The sequence below is a fragment of the Phalacrocorax carbo genome, chromosome 5, assembly GCF_963921805.1.
Source record: "Phalacrocorax carbo chromosome 5, bPhaCar2.1, whole genome shotgun sequence".
In the NCBI taxonomy this organism is placed as follows: domain Eukaryota; kingdom Metazoa; phylum Chordata; class Aves; order Suliformes; family Phalacrocoracidae; genus Phalacrocorax; species Phalacrocorax carbo.
Genome location: NC_087517.1, coordinates 63943708 through 63965884, shown reverse-complemented (window position 1 = coordinate 63965884; position 22177 = coordinate 63943708). Strand labels below are relative to the sequence as shown.

The window sequence follows — 22177 nt, the reverse complement described above, 5'->3', positions numbered from 1 at the left end:
TTGTTTAGAAAGAGGTGTCACCTGTTATCACACTATCTATCAGCTGTGTCAAGCCTCAAGTAATGAGTGATTAGTGATTACTCACTACTCTGTTACTAATATTAGTTTCTATGGCTCATTATAGGTTTAGGTTCATACCATGCCTTTCTGTATTTGCTCTGACTATAATTCAGCTTTCTCACTATTACCATCCACTGAAAAATCTGCTGGAAAGCCAGTTGGTAATTATTTAGTTATAAATGATTGGGGAGGGAGAATTAAGCCTCTAGCATGACTAACTGGGTGGCCTTAATTTGTTGCTAATGTTATCGGGCTGTGATATACTGATGTACTATGGTCAATAGCTCCAAGTGGGCAGAAACATAGAGCAGATGATCTCACAGATCTTTTCTGTCTCATTGTGTCATACTCAGCAAAAGGCAGTTATTGGGCAGGACAGGAGCGACACAGGCAGAGCAGCCCAGTGCCTAACAAGTCTGCATGTCACATCTCATTTAAAAGAAGGGCAATGTTTTCAAAAGGCTATCCTGCCTTTGAAGAGGTTCGGGAACAGGGGTCACACCCTCTCAAAAAATCCAGGTTGAACCCAGTCTGGAAGGAGAGCAACCTGACAGAAACAGAAGGAAAATACTCTTATCCAGCACTTTTTTCTCATAAACCAACAAAAATATTCTATAAGCATAAGTGGTAATTTAAGGCTTTCTTTTATCAATATTACAAACTTAAGGCACTTATTAAGGCATCTGTGTTTTATTTATTATCATTATCATTCAAAAAAAAAACCTCCAGGAAAAAGTAGGGGGTGTGTCACTGTCTAGCCATAGAACAAACGAGTAATAGTCAAAATTTCATACCTCCTCCCTAGGAAGACCCATTGTCCTGAAAAAATTACAGAATAAAAAAAAAAAGAAAAAAAGAAAAAAAACCCTAAGTAACAGACTTTTGAGACATTCTAGTGACCAAGAAACTGTTTGGTTTTATTTTTAACTAAATGAAGCAACAGATTTTCGAGATTTTTATTTAAAATAAATAACAGCTTCAGTAGCACTGACTGTGGGGCAGGAGGAGGTAACAGTGTTGCAAGGAACCTGGGGGGAAAATAATTATCCCTGTGACTGCCCTAGTCTGAGTGATACCCTGAAGAAAACTGAATGTTCTGCTAAGCAATAACAATGAACCACATAAGCCTTGCAAAACAGATTTTGGCGGTCACAGAAGGGAGCTGAGAGATAGGGAGGTATTTGTTTTATGACACTATCCTTGACGAGAGCTGAGGGAGAGTGATAGAGGGGAGCATCCCACCTCAGAAGACGCTGAGAACTGGGTGATAAAGTGTATAGTCAAGGAGAACAACTAATTGGGATGTTGATAAGAACTAAGCGTCCTTCAGCTGAACTAGCCTCATTACAATACTAAAAATCACGCTCATAGGCCGGAAAACACCCTCCTCAAATAAGCCCCTTACGCTCTGAGCATGCGTGGTAAATTTAAAGGGAGTGGCACCCTTAGGATGACGTGATAAGGAAACTAACCAATGATCAGCTGCGGGGCGGGAATATCAGCTATGACTGACACATTGAACTCTTGCGAACACCTGGTGGTGTCTGGGTGCGAGGTGGCAGCTGCGGCGGGGTTACCGCAGCGCCCATCCTTGCGCACAAATGAAAATAATAACATGCCGCCGGTCTGCGTGCATTTTGGCGTTCCGCACACCGGGCGAACGAACCCGCTTTTCGGGACAACGCGAGCACACCGAGAGCCCTCCCTATTCTCACAAGGCAGGTCTCCTCACCGCGCCCCGCGCAGCACCGCCCCGCCGGCAGGGCCCTGCCTCCCACCGCCCTTCGCCGGGGGCGGAGAGGGTTCGCACAGCTTCGGCTCCGACGCGAAGCCTGACGTGCCGCCGCTGGCTCGGCCAATTCCCACGTGCGGCAGCCCGGGGCTGCCTGACGGCCGGCACTTCACTCGCCTGGTACCGCCCCGGCCCTCCGCGACACGCGAAACAGCCCCCGAAGCCGGTGTCCCCCGGGCCTTCCCCCGCAGCGACCGAGGACAGCCGCGTTTCCCGCCTCACCTCCCACCCGCCCCGCTGAGGTACAGAGCGCTGCCGCCTCAGCCCCGCCTCCCCTGGGCGCTCGCAGCGCATGCGCGCCGTCAGCGGCACCCCGCGGCGCCGCACGTCGCGCACGGAACGAGCGTGCGCCAGGCCACGTGACAGCCGCAGCCCTCCCCCTCCGTGGCGGGCGGCGGGTGTTGCCGTTCCCCGTCCCCAGGGAGAAGCGCCGCTCTGTGGTGAGCTGGCGGTGAACGGCCGCTGAAAGCCGGCGTTAAGGTACCGGGGGACCCTCCCGCCGCCCGAGGGGTCGCGGGGCCGGCAGCGGGACGGACGGTGCGAGGCGAGGGGCCGCGGCGGCGGGGCGGGGTGGGAGCCGCGCCGAGCCCAGCCCTTCCCTTGCCGGTGGCGCCCGCCCAGCCCGGGGCGGGCCCGCCGTGCCCTCCGCCCAGGCAAGCGGGCCTTTCGGAGGGAGGGCTAGTGCCCGCGGCGGGAGCGAGCCAGCGCACGGTGCGGCCAGGCAGCCCTGCCCAGCGGCTGTTGCCGTTTGGACGGGGGTCGGCTGTGCCGCGCCGCTGCTGAGCATCCAGCATACCGTGTTGTGACACGGGCTCCCAGCTGCAATCTCACGACTGTTCGTTCCCTTCCACGTACAACCCGGCGCTGCCAGCCTCAACTATAGTTTCCTCCATCCTTTGTTTCTGTCTGCAGCAAGAAGCTAGAAAACACTTGCTGAATCTGCGCTAACGCGGCAGGCTTATCCTGCACGAGCGCTTTGCTTGTCGCTGTCTTCTGCTTTAGGTTATTGTGTTTGTTGCAGTAAACGGTAATTCATGATTTCACAGGTGAGAATACAGGCCTTCATTTAAGTAGTTGGTTTTTGAAGCTCCTTCCTATTTCCACCAAAGAGAAATCAAAGGCAAAAAAACCGCATATTCCTCCCAAGGGGAGGAGGGAAGAAATGCCTCTGAAGCCTCTACCGGGAGTTCTAACAAACCAGGTGGATGAGCTGCCTAAGTTATGTCATGAGCACACTATCATTCGAACAGACTGTGGTGGTACACTTGATATGCTTTCCCTCTGTTTAATATAGCATATTTCTGGTAGCGTAGCTGTCTGTCAAAAGAGATGCCTGCCAAAGATAGCAGTGTAATAATTATTTTCTGTTTTATAAAGAATAAGATATTTTTTTAAGCAGAACGTCTTCCAAGAGTTCTGACTTCTAATGCATATGGAAATTTTGAAAATTCAGATCATTAGTCTTGTATTGACCTAGTGTGCTTCCTTATTGATACCCCCACCCCCCATCTCAGGAGGAATAAAAAGTACACACACTAGCATTTGAAGCAAGCTTGGTGCTTAGCTGCAACAGATTTCTTTGAATTATTTGGTATTAGCTAAATTGCTGTTAAAATGTTAACTCAGCTGCAGTGAGCTTTGATCACACAGTTCCAGTTACCTCAGTTTGAAAGACAAACTTTGTGCACCTTTATGGAAGAAAGATAAGTTTTGAGTGTAGCTGTTCTACTAGAATGGTAAAGTTTGACAGATGGTCCTTAAAAGAAAGAGGGAAAATAAAAATTATTAAATATCTGTGCCACAGTAAAAGTTCATAAATAGGTGAAGGCACTGCAACTTTTGTGTAGTAAAACATAACAGAGCACTGTCAGTGCTTAGCAGGCACTGAGAATAAGATTTTTTTTTAAACCTCACTGATACCTACACTTTATTCCTTATTTGCATAATACAGTGCAGATCTGAAAAGCCGTGCAGGGTCAGAACTGCAGGAGAGGGCTTAGTTAACTTAGAATACAGCAACTTCAGTGAAGAAGAGTTAAGAGCAATTTAGGACTGGACTAGTTTTAGTGTTTAAAATACAGGATTTAGGTTTTGACCTGAGAAATCAGTGTTAAGTATTAGAATATTTAAGTCTTTCTATTTTCAGATAACTTGCAAAAAACAGAAACAAGTTTGCTTTATTTTCAGAATGAAATACACACCCTATTTTTTTGCAAACTCGGGTGTTTATAACATTGTGCCTCTATATTCAGGAATCTTTGTGCCTCTATTATTCTTGCGTTAATTTAAATGTGAAAGGTGAGCATTCTTAACTATAGGCTGAGAAAAGTAATTGTTGAGGTATACTCAGTTCTGTCTTGAATCAGGTATAAAATTAGACTTCAAAACAATATTACGGGCCTGAATATAGCCCAGCATATCTTATATGCTTGGATCAGTTAAATCACTAGACAATAGCATCATGTCCTATGCAAGACCTTTAAATCACTGTGCATACAGTTTAATATATGAAAATGTGTTGCGTAACTGATTCGCAGTTGTCACAATTGAGGATTTCAGCAAAAATGCTCCAGGCAGTGGCTTTTCAGAGTAATTTTTAAAAGCCTGTTAACGTCTCGTTGGTCTCTGTTAAACTTTTGCTCTTCTGTGTTCATATTTATGTATATTGGATAAACTTACACATTTCATGTCATTAGGTTGTGTGAGATGCTGTTTGCTTTTTTTTTATTGAAAGTAGCATCCCAGACTTTTTGCGTTATGCAATTGGCTGACACTTTTATTGATTAAAAAGCCATATTACCCTGTTCAGTGGTTAGCACAAATAGTAACTGTGTTGTGGTTTGACCCCAGCTGGCAGCTAAGCACTGCACAGCTGCTGACTCACTCCCCTGCAGTGGGATGGGAGGGAGGATAGGAAAGGGAAAAGTGAGAAAGAAATCTGTGGGTTGAAATAAACACAGTTTAATAATAAAAAAGATTTTTTTTTTCAAATTGTAAGGAAAAGGAAAAAAGAGGAAAATAAAACCCAAGAAAAACAAGCAATGTAAGTGGAAACAGTTGCTAACCATCAACCAATGTCCAGCCAGTCCCTGAGTAGCAGCCCCCCCCCAGCAACCTCCCTCCCCTGATTTTATTGCTGAGCATGACACCATATGGTGTGGAATATCCCTTTGGTCAGTTGGGGTCAGCTGTGCCCCCTCCCACCTTTTTGTGCACCTCCAACCTACTTGCCAATGGGGCAAGTCTGAGCAGCAGAAAAGGCCTTGACGCTGTGTAAGCACTGCTTAGCAGTACCTAAAACATCAGCATGTTATCAACACTATTTTCACAGCAAATCCCAAACATAGCCCCATACAAGCTACTGTGAAGAAATTTAATTCTATCTCCACCAAAACCAGCACACTATGCTTTCTAATTTGTCTGACTTAGTCTTTGCAGAATAGTGTGTAGGTGACCATTAAGAACCTTCTTAGGTTGTATTCATTGTAAGGAAGGTTCTCAGAGGTTTTGAAAGCAAATTAATTCCTTTCTTTTGGTAGAAATTTGTCCTTTATATTGCAGTAGAAAATAGAGCAAGGTGGGCTCAGGCTCTGATGTTTTAGGACCAGCATTGGATTTACAGCAAACTTTGGCATGAGTACAAGATCGCTCTGCAGCAGCTGGCTTTGTATTTGGTGACTGTATTTGTGTTTAAATAACTGCCCAGTATTGACATCAAACAGACATTGCACTCAGTTGGAGAGAGCTGCATGCAAAGGCCACGTGACCACAGCTGCACACATCTAGAACCACTGATCTATGTGTATACCACAGGCTGTTTCTTGAAAAGGCTCAGGTTGGTGCTGTGTTTTGGCCTGCATCTGGTATACGTGGAAAGAGCACACAGGAAAGCGGTGTTGGATGTGAGTTGCTAACTGACACCAGAGTGCCGGGGCAGCCAACCTCCAGCAGCATTTTTTCCTAGAAACTACTTGGAAATAGGATGGGTGAACTGCTTAGCCACCAGGAGTCTCTTCCTGCAGGCCATCTTAACAACTGGTCTTGAGTAGCAGGGATCATGCCAAGAAAGGTGGGGCCCCAGGAAACTGATGACCAGAGCAGGCCGCTGTCTGAACAACTCATCACCTCGTACCTTGCTCCCAGGTTGTTCTTGAGAAAGTAACACTACTAATATTTTTTAATTGATACTTGTTGCAGTTGGGAAAAAAATGCCTCTGAAAGGCATACAAGATGCATGGTTTCATTCCAGAATTAAATTAAATGTTTTTAGTCTTACCTAGACTAGAAGGCTATAATTTCTTTACATGTTTTTTAAAATACTTAAACCTAGTCTGTCAAGCTTACAGCTACAGGTTTGGAGCACAAATCTGATTGATTGTAATGCTTCCCCTAGGGTGATCTTCATAGAAACTACTAAAGACTTCAAAGAACTGATTTTAGGCAAAATAAGTGAAATAAATTGTTCTGCTAAAGTAAAATGGATCCTTGTTCAGTTGGAGTTCAGCTTCAAGCTACCAATGAATGCCATAAGACCTATATTACCCGTCACACTGGCTTCAAGACCAAGCAAGATCTATCTTCTTCTGACCTACTGTTACTTCAGCTTAGGACTGGAATAACCCTTTCAGAGAACAATACAATCTGCTTCCACCATGCAAAGATTTACATTGAAAGATTTGAAGACTTACAAAAATCATGTTGCGATCCCTTTAATATACACAGAAAACTATCAAAGAAAAACTTACGTGCAATTGACTTAGATGACGCAGCTTTTCTAAGCGCCAAGTTTGGAAGACAGTTTGTACCTGGTTGGAAGCTTTGTCCCAAATGTATGCAGATAATAAACGGAAGCGTGGATGTTGAATCTGAAGATCGCCAAAGAAGAAAACTTGATTCAGATGTACGTATATGGATCAGTTTTCTCAGCCCACCGCCCCCAAGTTTTGCAAACTATTGGAATTGGGCTTCTTACAAGTCCTACATAAAGAAATTAAGTTTTTTAACAGAAATATGAAAAGGTGTAGTCTTTTAGAGGTGTGGGAGTTTACTGTATTTAAGCCTTCATTTGGAGGACCTTAAAAAGATAATCTTCACTAGTTTAATATTATGGCCTTTTAAATTCAAATGATTGTGTTTATTAGGGTGACTACACCTCGTAAGTTTGTGTAAATACCAGACTGCTGCTGGTATTTTAAGCTGTTACACAAGCCTAGCAAAAAACAAGCTTGTGTGCTTAAAACTGAACGCTGCAAAGGCTGCTTCTAAGGATGTTGAGATAAATCTCTAATTCAGTCTCTTCAGCTTAAGAAAACTCCACTTTCTCTAGCAGTTCATTGCCAAGTGAATGCATGTTGAGGTGAATTAAGTGTACTATTGTGGTGCATCTGAGCTGTGAAGGCCATGGCATTTGTTCAGAGGCAGTAATGAACTGGGAGGGTAATGCTTTAAGTGCCAAGTTTAGAATACAGCTTATACATTGTTGGATGCATTGCTCAAGATGCATACAGGTAATCAGTAGAAGTGTAGGCAACCAAGTCAGCAAGAACTCATCCATATATGACCTGTGGCAAAGCAGAATTGCCTTCTAGGAGCTGTTGTCCTGGTCAGCCCAGGGGCTGTTGCCCAACTGTATTTTTCAATTACATGTCAGTATGATTAGGAGACTGATAGGGGGTGACATTTGAAAGCATTGATGAAAACTGATACTGTAAAGCTTGTATTGTTGGGTTTTGAGACTGGTACAATTCTCCAGTATAAAAGTTTCCAGACTGAAGTTGTTTCTCCTGGGAAATCCAGTGCTTACAGTTCAGCTCAAAAATTTACCTAAGTTATTACAGTATCCTGGGTTGACTGGACATTTTCTTAATGATTTAGGTTTGTATTTGTAATTAAATGAGATATTCTGTCTTTTTTCAGGGGCGTACAGCTAAGGCTTTAAAGTCTCTACAGTTTGCTAATCCAGGACGACAGACTGAATTCACTCCTGAGACCAGTAAAAGGGAAAAAAGAAGACTGCAAACAAAAATTGCATCATTTAATTCAGACAGGTGAGCCATTTCCCTTCAAAACAAAATAGCTTTGATGGTCATCAGTATCCCTGTAACACTATAACATTTTCTATATGCACGTTTGCATCTTTATGGATTGCTTTTTTGGTTTTGAGGATGTTAAAGCTCACTGTCATTACTGAGATAAACAAAACAGAAGATAAAGCATTAGCATACAGTCCATGTTTCAGGCAATTAGAATACAAACAAGTATTTGGTAAGGGGTGGCTATTACACAGATTGTAGATGAAGCTATTAATTTATGCATAATGTAAAATTCTGATAATAGGCTCGATTTGAGTACAGTAAGATCAAGTAGACTATACTTAAAATATTGGAGCAATCTTTCAATAAACTCAGTAATTACACTTTATAAACAAAAGTGCAAGTTAGCACCTTACCTTCCTTTTAAAAGAGGAAGTTAGTGTCCAAGTCAGACAACACTAGGTAACAGATTACAGCCTTCTAATGTGACTGATTTTAAAATCATGCTTTCTACAGAGGAAGGGTGTATGCAGCTGAATTTTGTCTGTCATTTTCCACTAAAAGTTTGGACCGATTCAATCTTGTCCTAAGAGGAGATTGCCAGAAGCCCCAGGTTTAACTAGTCATACAGTATTTGTTAAAACATGCAAGAAGGATCACATTAATACCTTCTTTCCCCTGCTCTCCGCCTAAGTTTAACTTTACAAGACAGAAACAGACACTAGACGTGCTGTTCACAAACCACACATCCTTTTTCTTTCCATTTGTTTCTTCTACTCAGTTTGGGCACAAGTGGCAACAGGGGAATTTTGATATTCTGTTAGAAAAACTTTTTCTATGTACGTAGTAAAACATTGGATCAAAAATGTTGAGGCATCTGACAGTGGAGCTATTCAGAACTCAACTAGATGCAGCCCTAAGCAACCCAACTGGCGTCAACCTGGCCTTGAACAGAGGGTCAGGCAAAGTAACTTCCAGAGGCCCCTTACAAACAGAGGTTTTCTGTGATTCTGCAGTTAAATAGTACTGCTGCAGAGATGTAATGATAAAAGCATTAAAAAGTACTTTTAAATTAGGATATGTGCAACCTAAATGATTCTACATGACCTCCTTTGAATTACAGCTACACATTGCAAAGGAAGAGTAAATTAAGGGATCATTTCACATCATCTGAAAGGTAATCTGAAGTTTACGTCATATGCCTAAGAATATTCATAAGCGGTTGAATAAGTGTGCTATTGAAGAAATAAAAACTTCCCATTCTTGAAATTATTTCTGAAGCACTATAGTGCAGATACTGTAACGTGGATACATCTTTTAAATTAATAGAGTGTTAAAACGAACACCTGATGAAAGCAAACTTCTGCCCACAACTGTTAGCAGCTTGGCATCAAAATAGGTGGATTTCTTAACATGGAAATAACTACTGTTTTTCATTACACAGGCAAGTTATACCAGCGAAGAGTAAAGTCTACGATAGCCAGGGTCTACTGCTGTACAGTGGAATGGACCTGTGTGACTGTCTCGATGAAGATTGCCTGGGATGTTTCTATGCTTGTCCCAAGTGTAGCTCCACCAAGTGTGGAGCTGAATGTCGCTGTGACCGCAAGTGGCTATATGAGCAAATTGAGATAGAAGGAGGAGAAATAATTAGAAATAAACATGTAGGTTAGCGTATATGCACATCATTTATACTGAGTATATTCCTTGCTTTGAGTAAACACCACACATTCACCATTTAGTGGTTTAATGAAAGCCATTGGAATTTATCATGATCCACACGATTAATGCGCTTGCTTTCACATTTATTTTCAGTATGATTATGGAGATATTCTTAATCATACTACTGTCTTTCCACACTTCGTTCCACCTTGTACTCAGTCTTGTTAGTCATCTGAGTAGGTTCTCATTGAATAGTATTTCACTGTATTTAAGTATAAGATGCTAAATTTTCATGTGAGATATCCTAAGCCACTCACCATAGTTTCATATACTGTTTTGTATGGTGTACTGTCTCCACATATCCCTCATTTTTCCTTCTGTAGTTCAGGATTTCATGGGTTTTTAATCTGTTTTATGTGGAATGCTAAAAGTTCCCTGTGAATATACATGCAGTATTAATAAAGGTGTCTCCAAGATCAACAGCAAATGCTGTATCTTCTGTAGATTATCCCAGCTACCTCTGATAAATTCAACCCTGTCCACTTGAATGGATTCAAAGGCATTTAGGAGTTCAGATCCCATGTGAGTACCTGGGAATTGAGATGAGGTTGTTCCTTATGAATTCAAGCCTTACTGTTAAAGTGCTATTAAATTGTCAAGGCATTGAAAAATTATGTTAAAGTATTTAGTTATTGTACTGTTTTGTTGGTTTCTATGTAACACAATTGAAGTCATTTTGCTGCATTTATCAGTATGTAGCTGGACGGGAACTTAACAGTCCCCTCCCCTTTTTTTTTGCTTGTTTTTAAGGTAAATATTTACATGCAGCTGAAACTAATTTGAGTGTCTATTCCCAAATTAAGAGTATCCAGACTACAAGAAAAAACACAGTTAAAGTGAAATTATATTTGGTTGATGCAATATCTGTTCTCAAAATATTAAAATTTTACAATATAACTTTTATTAAAAAAACACTTTATATTGAAATCTGAGTAACATTGATACTCCTTAGTATTTGTTGTGGTTTTGAGGTATTTAGACTTGGAAACTAGCATGTCTGTTAGGTCACATTTATTCCAGAATACTGTTAATGATTGATTTCTGAAGATTTATTTGATAAAGCTTTATAATCTTGCTATTTTACTTACATAATTTTCATTCTGAGAAGTGTCAGGAAGGTTGCCTCGCTAAAATTCAAAGCCATGCTTTGAGTCGTACTGACATCTGCTGGTCCTAGTAAAGTATAAGTATCAACTTATACTACATTTTTATTAAATCTGCTGCAAAATTAAACACACTTACTTTTTTTGGTCAGAGCATTGACTGTTCTTCCAATGAACGTCTGTCTTATTGGCCTTGAATTCCAGCCACATTTGTCACATGAACCATCACATGAGTTTATTTAGGGAGAGCACCACACTTTACACTCTTCCAGACAGCACCACCACAGAGGGATAGCCATGGCTTCCCTTACACACAAGTGGCATTTAATACTTTTTACTTTGTTGACTACAGAGCATGCTTATCCTTACAGAGCAATTAATCTTGTGGGCTTGATCCATGTTTGGAACTGTTTCATCTCTTAAGCAACCTTTTGAATTAGATGAAAATATAAATAGATACCTCCATGAAACTGAGAGGGAAAAGCTGGTACAATCTCACAATTTTTATGTATTTAGTAAATTAGACCAGAGTCAGCAGTACCCATTGTTAACAAACTTAACAGGCTTCCAACTGTTTGATGAATATAACGTACCACTTAAGTTGACAGGCTTTGGATCCAGTAGCTGTTAAAGCATTTCACTGAAGTGCAAGTCTGCCAGTAAAGTGGCCTAGAGCATCCCATTGTTAGAACTGTATCTCTCCACCTCCATTAAGTCTCCAAAAAGCATATAGTGTCTCTCATTTTACAGGTTCACTAGGAATGATACTTTCCCAAATAAAGTACTCGAGTTGTTTCCGAACATAATGCATAGGACTGCTGCTTGGCTAAAAAGCTGTGCTGGGTACTGTTGATTGCTATAGAAACACAGGAGACATTTGGGGTTTTTCCCAGTAAAACAGGGGGTTTGGGTGTTGGTTGTTCATACATCCTGCTTACATATTTAGGGCTCAATAGTATTTTTTCATAGACTTCCATGTCCCCCTCATCTTTTTTGTGTTACAAGACATTGTTGCAAGTCAAACTTTACCAGCTTGCTAGATCTAAAATGCTTACAGCTACAAATTTCTCATTTTCTATATGTTTTTATAAAAAAACCACACACTTATCCCATCAGTGTAATACAAGACTATTTTATCATCATCTAAAAGTGACTACATACTGTTCCCAATAGCATATGTAGTTCCCCATCTTTCAGAATTACTCTACAGCTAAGCCTGTTAAACAGCATGTTCTTTTAATATAACCAAAGGAAACGACTACTTTCCATAAATGCCAAAGTTCATAAACCAGGTATAACAATTGCTTTAAACTCAGTGCATTGAAGAGAAAAGCCAACGGCAAGTATACCCTAGTAACCATGTTAAAACTTGCCTTTTGATGTTAATGGCAAAAATTAATACCTAGATAAAGTTTACATATTCAAAACAAAAATTAATGACAATAAAAGAATCTGGTGAATAATACATATCCCATGGATTAGTTTGAGTTTTGTGAACAGAAGCTCCAGATTTGTGATCTCTTAAGCACAGTGTTAAGTACTGCTTTGGTTTCTTTCTCACACACAGCAAAATTCACATCAAGTTTAGAACATGGTTAAATTTAACATCTTCTAAAGCCAGTGAGAATTCTTTGGTGGATCTTGTGAGAGTTACCACAGAAGTTTGGGGTCATACCTGAGACAGGATGTTTCTCTTTTTTTGTCCTCCTTAGTGGAGTTGAAATTTTCAAAGTGATAAAATGTGCCCTGGGAGGGCTTTCTGTTAAATACTCAGAGATTGTAAATACTCAAACAACAACGTAGTACAGTCAGGTAATTAACTTGGAGAAGGTGTTATATTAACATTTTTGGCATCTATGCTACTAGAAGGCATTTATCTTTGGGAGAGATAATATAACCCTATCCTTAGACACAGCATGAATTTGGTTTCCTTTTAATTAAGTTCATAACTCTTGGAAATTAACATCAGGAGACTAACTTCTGAACCTCTTGGCTGACCATTCAAGACATCAGAAACAGCAGGAAGTGGACAGACCTACACAAAAACATGATTTTATAAATCCAGAAGTCAGAATTAAAGCCTCCAAGGGAAAAAAAACAGATAAGGTAACTGATTTTTTTATTATTTTAGACCTGTTTTAACGGTTTTAGCCTTTTTGCATAGGTGGTTCCTATATTAGCCAGAACGGACCAACAGACAACGGCACACGAGCTCGCACTGAAATCCTGCGGTGACATAGCTACACGGGTTAAGCGCTCAGGTGGACATCTGTCACCTGTTATGTGATAGAAACAGCAGCAACTTGCTGAATCAGCATTAAAGCCTTCACATTCTCCTAGTTTCATGAAAAAGCATAAACATACAATTTCCAGTTTCAATTACTTTGCTTTCCATTAAAATTAGTGTCACATTTTTGGTCATATTTGTGTCTTAATAAATACAGAGTTTCAGCATTTTTCAATGGATTTCTCAGTGGAATGTAGTATGTACAGACATGCAGTAGCTTGTCCCTCATGATCCAAATAAGTTTCCCCAGTAATTCTTCAGCAAACATTCTTAAAGTTTTATTTACCTTTACGCTGACTTCTAGCCATTCAATATCATACTAATGACGTTATTTAAACAGGCTAAACAGCTCTCTCCAGCTTTAAGTTATACTTGCTTTTAAATCCTACTAATAGTACAGGAACAGTTTATTAAAAGGATTATATTTGTATTTAAAGATCTTGAATTACAAGTTGCATCTACCAGTGTGGAAGCTTTAACCAGAACTATTCATAGACCCATTCACTGCAATTAGATTTCAAATCTAATTACACTTGATCTAAGTGCAGTTTGAAATGCACATATTAAATATTGCAGGGGCTGTGAACGATTGCAATTAAACTGGCCTGTTCCCTTTTAGCAGGGTTTTGGGGTTGTTCCCCCCCCCCTCAAAACGCATTATCCTGCTCGGAAAGAAGGGGTTTACACTGTCGAAGTTCCTCATGCCCAGCAGAGGGCATCAGCTTCCTGCGAACCTCCCCGGTACCCCTCCTAGGGATGCATCCCCAGCCGCCTGAGCGGAGGGGGTCTCATTATCGGACAGATTCAGGAATCAAGCCCGAGACAAGGGATGCATTACTCGCATCTGTGAGGTTGAAATATAGCAGACTCAAGCACAAGATTAGTACTTCAGAGAAATGGATTTTCTTTTTGGTCCTTCATAAAGTCTTCTCACCCACCCCCTTACCCCAAATACCTTAGTTCTGTAAGTGGAGATCAACACAATTCTTTATAGATATATTTACAGCTTACAGTGTTCACTATAAAACCTTGGTTTAAAGCTTCTGCCTGAGGATTCCCTTAGAAATTCAGTATCAGGTAGTCAAGAAACCAACTCACAGCAGGGTCCTGCACTCATTAAAAAAACAGGAGACTTCCTGACACCCCCACTGGTGCCACTGCCAGGGTGCAATACACAGCTGGAGAACTGCACGTGTCCTCTTTCTCAGACAAACAAAACATTCTGACAGTATATTACCAAAGTAGCTACCGTAGCAACTAGAAGCAGCCTAATATAAACTATGGTAGGCCAGGGTGGAGAAAGACAAGAGGGGCAGCTGGGGATGGGAAAGTCTCCCTGGGTCTCCTACTATTACTAGAGTAGTGAGAAAATTGCCCTAATTCTTCTCCTCTTTCCCCAGCTTCCTTTGGCAGCCCTTCACAGCTGGTGTACTCACCAGCAAATTAAATCTGTATAGCACACTATATGACCTGCCCTTCTAGGCTCTAGTTAGGGCAATATTAACAGGAGTGCAATAAACTCAGTTCTCCATCTCACCAGCAGGTGACAGCACTATCTACTATAATCTCCTGAGAGTAAATAGCGATTTAGTGTCCATGCAGAGCCCAGGACTGCAACCAGAAGTAAAAACAACTCTCTTCTGTCCTATTCTAATTTTCTTCTTGTTATTCTTCCATTTGTTCTTGCACTTTGCTTGCTCTACCTAGTTTAAATTGTTCATTTTAGATACTGATTTAATACAACAAAGCAGACCACATTAATTGACATATATAAGAAAACCCAAAATAGTCCCAGCAAGCACCAGCTAAGCATCCCAAGCGAGCCACTCACCAGAGCCATCAGAACTTTAAAACTTCCTAGAGAGAAATCACTGTGATCCTAATCAATTCATAGTTCTTAAGGCCTCATAAACCATCTAAAACTGCAGGTAAGGATGAAAGTATGTTCTCCAGAGTCCAGCCCAGATAAAGAAGAAACAAGCACCATAATCTAATGCACATATTAAGACTACAGATCTATTCCATTAACACAATTGCTTTGCTTAAAGGTAGAAAAATCAGATTTTACTGACTTGCTTTAGTAGCAAAGTAAGCTTCCTAAATTTAGCATTTGTTGTCCTAGTTAACCTTTCCTAGGAGTATCTGATAATCCAAATACATTCAAGAGAAAAAGTTTTCTCTTCAGCTCATTTTCTATTAAAAGTTTACTACACAAAAAAAAAAAAAAAACCCAAAAATTCAAACCTCTAAGCTGCTCCTTTCCTTCTGCTTTATAACACAGCAGTACTCTGGCAGGTGACTCCCCCGGCAGTTTCCGACCAGGTGGGCTGGATCCCGCCAGCTGACTTCAATGTTGCTGCAGCCTTTCTCCTGAAAACCAGCTCTTTTTAATTAGTGTTAATTAGAGTGGTTATATTTCAGCTTACTTTTCAGTTATTATCTTCATGCTGCTTGCTGGGAGTTTCAGCTCTATCCCTAAGAAAAGAGAAAAATCAGTGTTATTACTCTGTTAAATACACCTGTGTAGTATGCCTAACCTCAAGCAAGACTCCTTAAATTGTACAGGATCCTCAGGTGATCACTGGGGGGTCCTCAAATCTCAGCTATGCTGTTCCAGCAAGTCAGTTTTTCTGTGTATTTCATTGGCAATAGCAAGCTGTTCTGTCTCAATAGTGAGCTCGTATTAACAGTCCTATTGACTTCAGTGCGATTACTTAGGTGGGTAAGCAGGCCAAGCAAAGAGGTGGGTTCTGCACAAGTGAAATGTGTCATGATAAAGCGACGAAGCTGGCAGGACTGTTCGGACAAAGCCACCGTTCACCCTTGCCGGTTACGTATGCTTTCGTACTGACACAGGCGTAGAGACTGCGCCCGAGATCCTGTGAGCCTAAGGCACTGTGGAAGGCAGTTACAGAGCAACCATCAGTGTACGCCCAAAATAAAATCTCCTTCTGCTGCTGGGGTCCCAAAATAAAATGTTTGGGTAACGTTTACAGGATCGTGCCCTAAAGGCCAGATCCGGAGAAGGCTGAAGTCCCTGTGAAATATTTGGGCTTCCTGTTGGGGTTCACAGTCAGGCCTGGAGACGGGCACAGGCAGCCGAACACGGAGAGGTAGAATAGATGACTTTTCATATGCTTTGTGTTGGATGTGGTCATAATAAACTGGCTGGGTAGAAAGCGCAAAGTAATTAACTTACACTAATGCAAGTTGGTTATATCTCTAGGCAAACCCACAATTTTATTTTTTTCAAGAGGTTTTCTTCCAACTGTTGTGTTTTGGGTCTGTTGTTGCTTTTATCAAAAAAACAGAAAGGCACAATTTATCCAGCCTAGTCTGTGCCAACTACCTCTGCTTTATGGCTCCCCTGTGTTAATTTCTTGCTTCTGAACTGCTGACTCTTTGAAGTAAAACATTGGACTAGATCTGGTTTGGAGCAAATGAGAATGCAGGGCTGCTGACAAAGGACATCCATCATAGGAGTCGCTGCAGAAGATGTCTGCAGTTTCTCCTCCTCCAGTGTGAGTGAACTGCAACATCCAGCTCTACCTGCACGCACCCCCATCCCTACTGGGTACCCCCATCCCAAACCGGGGTAATGTGCTGGGCCACAGTTTTACTCACCTACTGTCTGAGCACATACTGATTCCTTATTTTTAAGTAATATTTTTCCTCCAGAATGGCAGAACCTAACCCACTAACTTTATACCTGTAATTTATTTAAATTTTTTTTAATAATTAAATTAAATTTGGGGGCATGGTGCCCCAAATGGTCTAGGGCTGATTCAGATCCTGAGCCCCATCCGGTAGTTACTTCCTCCAAATCTCAGTGAAGCTGTGTGGGTATATGTGAGTGCATATAGGACTGTATATGCTGTTGATCCAGCCAAACTAGTTGGAGCTCGCCTCTCAGAAATACAAGGTGCAAATGATGTGCTGTAGGTTGCCACTGATCAAAGTGGATTTGTTTGAATCTGCCTGAGAAGGAAGGTGTAAAACCACTTTTTTACCTAAGTGGATGTCCTGTCCTGCAGGGTATGAGTAAAGGGGACCTGCATTTCATTGACTTTTATTGGCTGTAACAATTGTTCAGTAGTTAACTGGAAGGTTGGAAATTATCCTTCTGCATCTTCTGCTTCAATATAATCTGAAGGGCCCATTCATCACTCAATTACAGCTGGTAGCTGGCTGGGTATTTTGATATTACCATGTGCGACAGAGAGCTCCTGGAGGAACGGAGCTGTAGCTCTTTCCCCCTTTGCATCTCTCCTTTCCTCGGACTCTGCTAATTTCACAATTTTATTTTTTTAAAGTGAATTGAAAACCCGTGCCTACCATCCAGCACTAGGTGATGATGCCTCTCACATGTCAGAAATTGCTACTGACATTTCAATTTTGCTTTATTTTTCCTCTTTCTTTGATAGTATTACAGAGAACATTTATATTTGAATAAAAAGCAAATAATGCATGTCAGAGTGTGCATCAGGGAATGTCAAATTGTTTTTTTCCAATTACAGCTCTATTTCAAATCAGGTAATGCAATTAAAGGATAATTACTAGAAGTGCAAAGCCAAGGTTATGATCAGAAATGGTTAACCTTTCACTTCTAAGTCCTGTCTTAGTAAATAAAACGTTGCTGTGGGGCAAGTTACTCTGCATATCTGCAGGTATGAAGCAACTAAATGTCTGGCACTAAGAGTAGAGTGGCTCTTTGGGTAGAAGCTACCGTATTAGGAAAAGGGGAGAAATATAGGTGTCTTTATCACTGATTAATAATGGCATAAATTCACTTCAGGATAGGATATTAACAATATATTAGCAGTGTTTTACAGGCAGTATCATAACATGCTTTTAAATAGTAGTCATGGTAAACTGCTATTATTTTCTTAACACTGAGCTGTGGTTTGAGTTGTCATTTCTTTGATAAACTATCAGCAACAAAATACATAAGAAAAAAAAATTGCAGAGTTCTCAACACTTCGCTGGGCGGTTATTGAGCATGTTTAGCACGGCGCTTCAGGGTAGCCGCAACAAGGACCAGGGGAGGTTGTCTCCCCAGCAGAAGGGATGCAGTGTGGTGGGTGAGCTGCAAAGATTTCGGGGTATCCCCTCCCCTGTGGAGGGACTTTCCCACCGCAGTTTGGCTCTGTCATACAAGGAGTGTTGTGGTGGGTCAGAAGCATTCAAGTGTTTAGGATTCGTTTTTCAGAACTGCTTTCGCCTCCATGGGGAGAAATACAGCGTTGCTGTATCCCGGCTCATCTCGGGGTCTGCTTGACAGGGGGGGCCAGCAACAGAAGTCGTCAAGCTATCCGAACTACAGGGAGCTAAAAATGATTTTCTTGTGACACAAACATACATCATTAACGAGCATGAAGCATTAATTAGCACCGCCTTTGTCAGCCCCCGTATCACTGCCAGTGCCCCAGGGGACAGGGCTCTTTATCAGTTGGGCTCAGAGGAGGCTAAAGGAACATGTAAAAGCACCCAGTAACTATGGAAGGGGTAGTTATAAAGGTGAGGGTGCTTCAACCTTCATTCGGCTAGAGTCGTGGGCTTGCACCCTTTAGAAGGCTGAAGCTGGTGAAAAACCTGCTTTTCTGCAGGGGCCTGTCTCCAGGCGCTGGCTGGTATAACGCGCGCGTGTCACAAACCATTAGTAAGGTTTTGCCAATCTGTTTTATTTAAGTGCATGAAATAAAACAGCAATCCTTTATTATTAGCTGCTTTATTTGACTGGTAATAGTGCCTAAAAGAGGCCGGGACTCCAATTTGCTCCACTTTGAACCGCTATTTGCTGTGAGAGCATATATTCTCATTTTCTATGAGAGTTTCTGCGGGACAGTGACTGAGTCTTGATCCCATTTTGTCTGTCTTCAACTTTTTTACTGAGTGGCTGACAGGCGATGCAAAGTAAATTGAAACTGCATAACGGCAGCAAGACTTGTTTTTGTAAAATATTCAAAATTAATGACAACACTTGGGTGAAAACTGCAATGTTTGTAAGTGAGCACGCTGTCTGTCCTCGGCTGTGCCCCACAAACTCATGGCCTCTTCTCAGCAACCAGCTGCTGAGCCCTGGGGACCTGAGATAACCTTGAGGGGTTATTAACAACCAACCAACCTTTTTGACACAGCAAATTGCTTCTGTGTCTACACAGTCCCTGGACGAAAAGAGAAACCCAGCAAGATCACCAGGCAGGGACTGCTCTTGTGGAAGCTGGAGCTTTTCAAGTGAAGGAGTAGTTCAAGAGAGGGCTGGCTGGAGGCGAAGGGCTGGGGAGGGAGACGGTGCTCAGCAGGGCACAGCTGGTAATCCCCTTGTGCTCCTCTAATGAGAAACCAGAAGGTGAAGCTGAACTCATAGAGAATTTGTTTCATAACATTAACATAAAATTAACATTAGCATTTAAAACAAGCTTATAACAGTACCAAATATTTATTTATAAATATTTATAATATTCATTAAATAATAAATTGGTTTATTTCTAATGTCATCCTTACTTCCAGGATATTTATTCTGCCTGCATTCCACTCAACCTGAGGCAGACAAAAAGCTTCTTCGTGTGCAAACTAGGCGAATGGGGCAGAATAACACACCAGGAAATAAAGATCCCTATGGAGCAAACAAACAGCGGACAAGCAGCCGAGTTAAAGTGTTTCCCTTGTTCCCTGGAGAGATGTCCTTATCTCGATAATTGGAGGAATAATAAATAAATAAATAAAATCTCTTACTTAGCCATGTTGTTGTTGTTGTTGTTGGAGTCCTTTGTCTGTAGCATAGTCAGGAAGAACTTCTGGATTGATCTGGAGTGCACAGGCCTATTTTCTATTAAAGTGTATTAATGCCAGGTTCTGTGCAATTAGTGAAAAGTCAATTCCCATTACTAGTTAACACTATTGAGTATCTGCTTTCTTTAATAAAAAGCTATGTCCAGCATGAAGACTATAAATCGATAAGCAGGCACTTTCTAAATCTATTCTGTCTGCTCCAAAACTGCAGAGAGACCACTGCAGTTCAGAAAGCACAACAGATTTAGAAGAAGAGACCCCTGCCCTCCGAGAGCTGGCATGCCTGCTGCGGACCATGCCTTCGCACATCCCTCTCAACAGCACCATGGTTCCTGCCGTGACTCAGCTCTGCTTTGGAAAGGCCTTTGCTCATTTCTAAGAGCTGTACACACGCAAACTAGCGTTAGCATCTTTACATTCGTTTAGTGGCACTGAAGAACGGGTTGTCAGAAATCCTCCATGGAATGACGTCTTCTTGCACGGGTGAATCATATAAATGCCTTTCAATCCAGCAGCTGCTGTAAGTGCCCAGCCGCACTTGGGTCAGACCTTGGAGGTATCTATCAGGCCCTGCCAGCGGTGGCCAGGGTAGCCAGTGTCCGCTGTGGGCAAGCCCTGTTGACAGGGCAGCTAAGTAATGCTGCAGAGTCATATTTCACTCTTATGAAGAGCAACCATTTACGCTTTAGCAATGGAAGATCTGCAGTTCACATACAGCTGTCACCTAGTACTCCGTATTTGCTATGTTAATTCTATAAGAAATAATTACTTTTTGGTAGAACTCCGCCTCCTGTTGTAGGACTTGCAGTGCTAGTGCTGGAACAGCTGCCCGGTTGGCACGCACATCTAATCTTTACGGTGTCTAACAGAGCAGTCTACAGGTTTCATACACAATTTGATCATGATCGGTGATTGCTGTGGCAGACGGCTGAAAGTTATGCTATCATTATAGAGGAGCAGCAGAGAGCAACCTCTCCTAAGTATGCTTTAGTAATGCTGTCTCCTAGGACAGTTTTGGTTTTTTTGTCTCTGTATGCTTATTTCTATTCTCACTTGAAGTTACAGATATTCCGGCCAGTAATCAAAAGCCACCTGGGTAGCTCACCTCACAGGAACCACGCAGCCCGTGGGGCTTGATGAAATAACTTAACGCTGTTCACCCACGGGGATCATGTCTGATCAAATTTGGTCTTCTGCTTGGATTTGCAGTACATAGTAAGGGCTTAGGGCCCATGGGGTGCTGTCTTTCAGTTGTGATGGAAAGCAATTGCATCCTACCACTATGGCAGAGGTTCCTGAAAGTGCGAGGGGCACCTGGATGCTTAGCTGAAACCGGATAGGGAGAAACAGCAAAGATCGGTCTGGTGCCTCTTAAGCTTCTATGTGCAGGTTTCATGTCTCGTTAGTCCCCAATAAATTAGAACTATGATTAAAAATTAACAATTAAAATAACTAAAAAGGGATGAAGCAACTTGTCCTGGGTAAGAAAAATGAAAACAAAACAAGTATTAGGGGAAGAGTGAAAGAAGAGTCATTGATCTGGTTCTGACATGCAAGGTTTCTTTTGCTTAGTATCGGTTTCTGCTTGTGGCCCATGGATCTGCAGAAACCCAAGGGCTGCTTCTAGGAAGTTAATAAAAGACATCTGTTGTCAGTAGCCCTTTATTTGTTAATGGCACCTGCAGAACCAGGGGGAAGGGGAAGAACTGTGGAGCAGAATAGATTAAAGATTGCTAAAGGAAAGAAAATGTATTTTCTTTACAGACAGGCAAGGAAATAAAGCTGCTTTGCCTGTTTTAATGATCATTTGCTAAACATCTAAGCAGCTGAGTTGTTAGTGTGAATGAATGTAGATGAAATTCAGACATAGACAAGACTATTTATGGAAACTTGATTTTTATAGACACATGGGCAGTATTTTTTCCCAGAAGTATTACATTTTGGTTTAGCTGAGGACTAGAACTTATTTTATGTGATTTAATTACATTATTATGACTAACACTTTGTTACAAATACTGAGTAGTGAAAATGGAAGCAAAATGCAAGCTATCTGGTAGGTAAACATTTTCTTTTAAATTGTTGACTGAATTTGAATAATGAATAAATAGGAGGAAGTTGCAATCTGCTTGTGGAAATTCCAGAAAAAATAAAAAGAGCTAAGCTCATGAGGTAAATTATTAATGTTGGTATATTCGCTTTGCTCCAGTTATTTGTAACACAGGAAATGTGATTTGTGTGTGTATGTCATTTTAATATTAACTCAGTTGCCAGCTCAGATCTAAAATAATGAGACAGATCCAAGACTTTCATTTCCAGAGAAGAATTTTTAATGCAAGTGAAATCGATATGGCAAAAGATTCTACCCAAAGAAGGGCTAAAAACAGAGTGT

The 22177-nt window shown here is 41.4% G+C and overlaps 1 protein-coding gene across 3 annotated transcripts; it reads left to right on the top strand.

Annotated features, from left to right (window-relative positions):
* Positions 1 to 2190: 2190 nt before the first annotated feature.
* Positions 2191 to 10843, top strand: ARL14EP (ADP ribosylation factor like GTPase 14 effector protein). 3 transcript variants are annotated; one of them, XM_064452822.1, is made up of 5 exons: positions 2191 to 2332; positions 6246 to 6752; positions 7769 to 7899; positions 9008 to 9061; positions 9329 to 10843. In XM_064452822.1, the coding sequence occupies exons 2-5, from the start codon at positions 6330 to 6332 to the stop codon at positions 9555 to 9557; spliced, it is 837 nt and encodes a 278-aa protein (XP_064308892.1). In that variant the 5' UTR covers positions 2191 to 2332; positions 6246 to 6329; the 3' UTR covers positions 9558 to 10843. The 3 variants fall into 3 exon arrangements, with proteins under 3 accessions (XP_064308892.1, XP_064308894.1, XP_064308893.1); XM_064452823.1 differs by lacking the exon at positions 2191 to 2332 and adding an exon at positions 2918 to 3053; XM_064452824.1 differs by lacking the exon at positions 9008 to 9061 and having other exon boundaries at positions 2192 to 2332.
* Positions 10844 to 22177: the final 11334 nt, after the last annotated feature.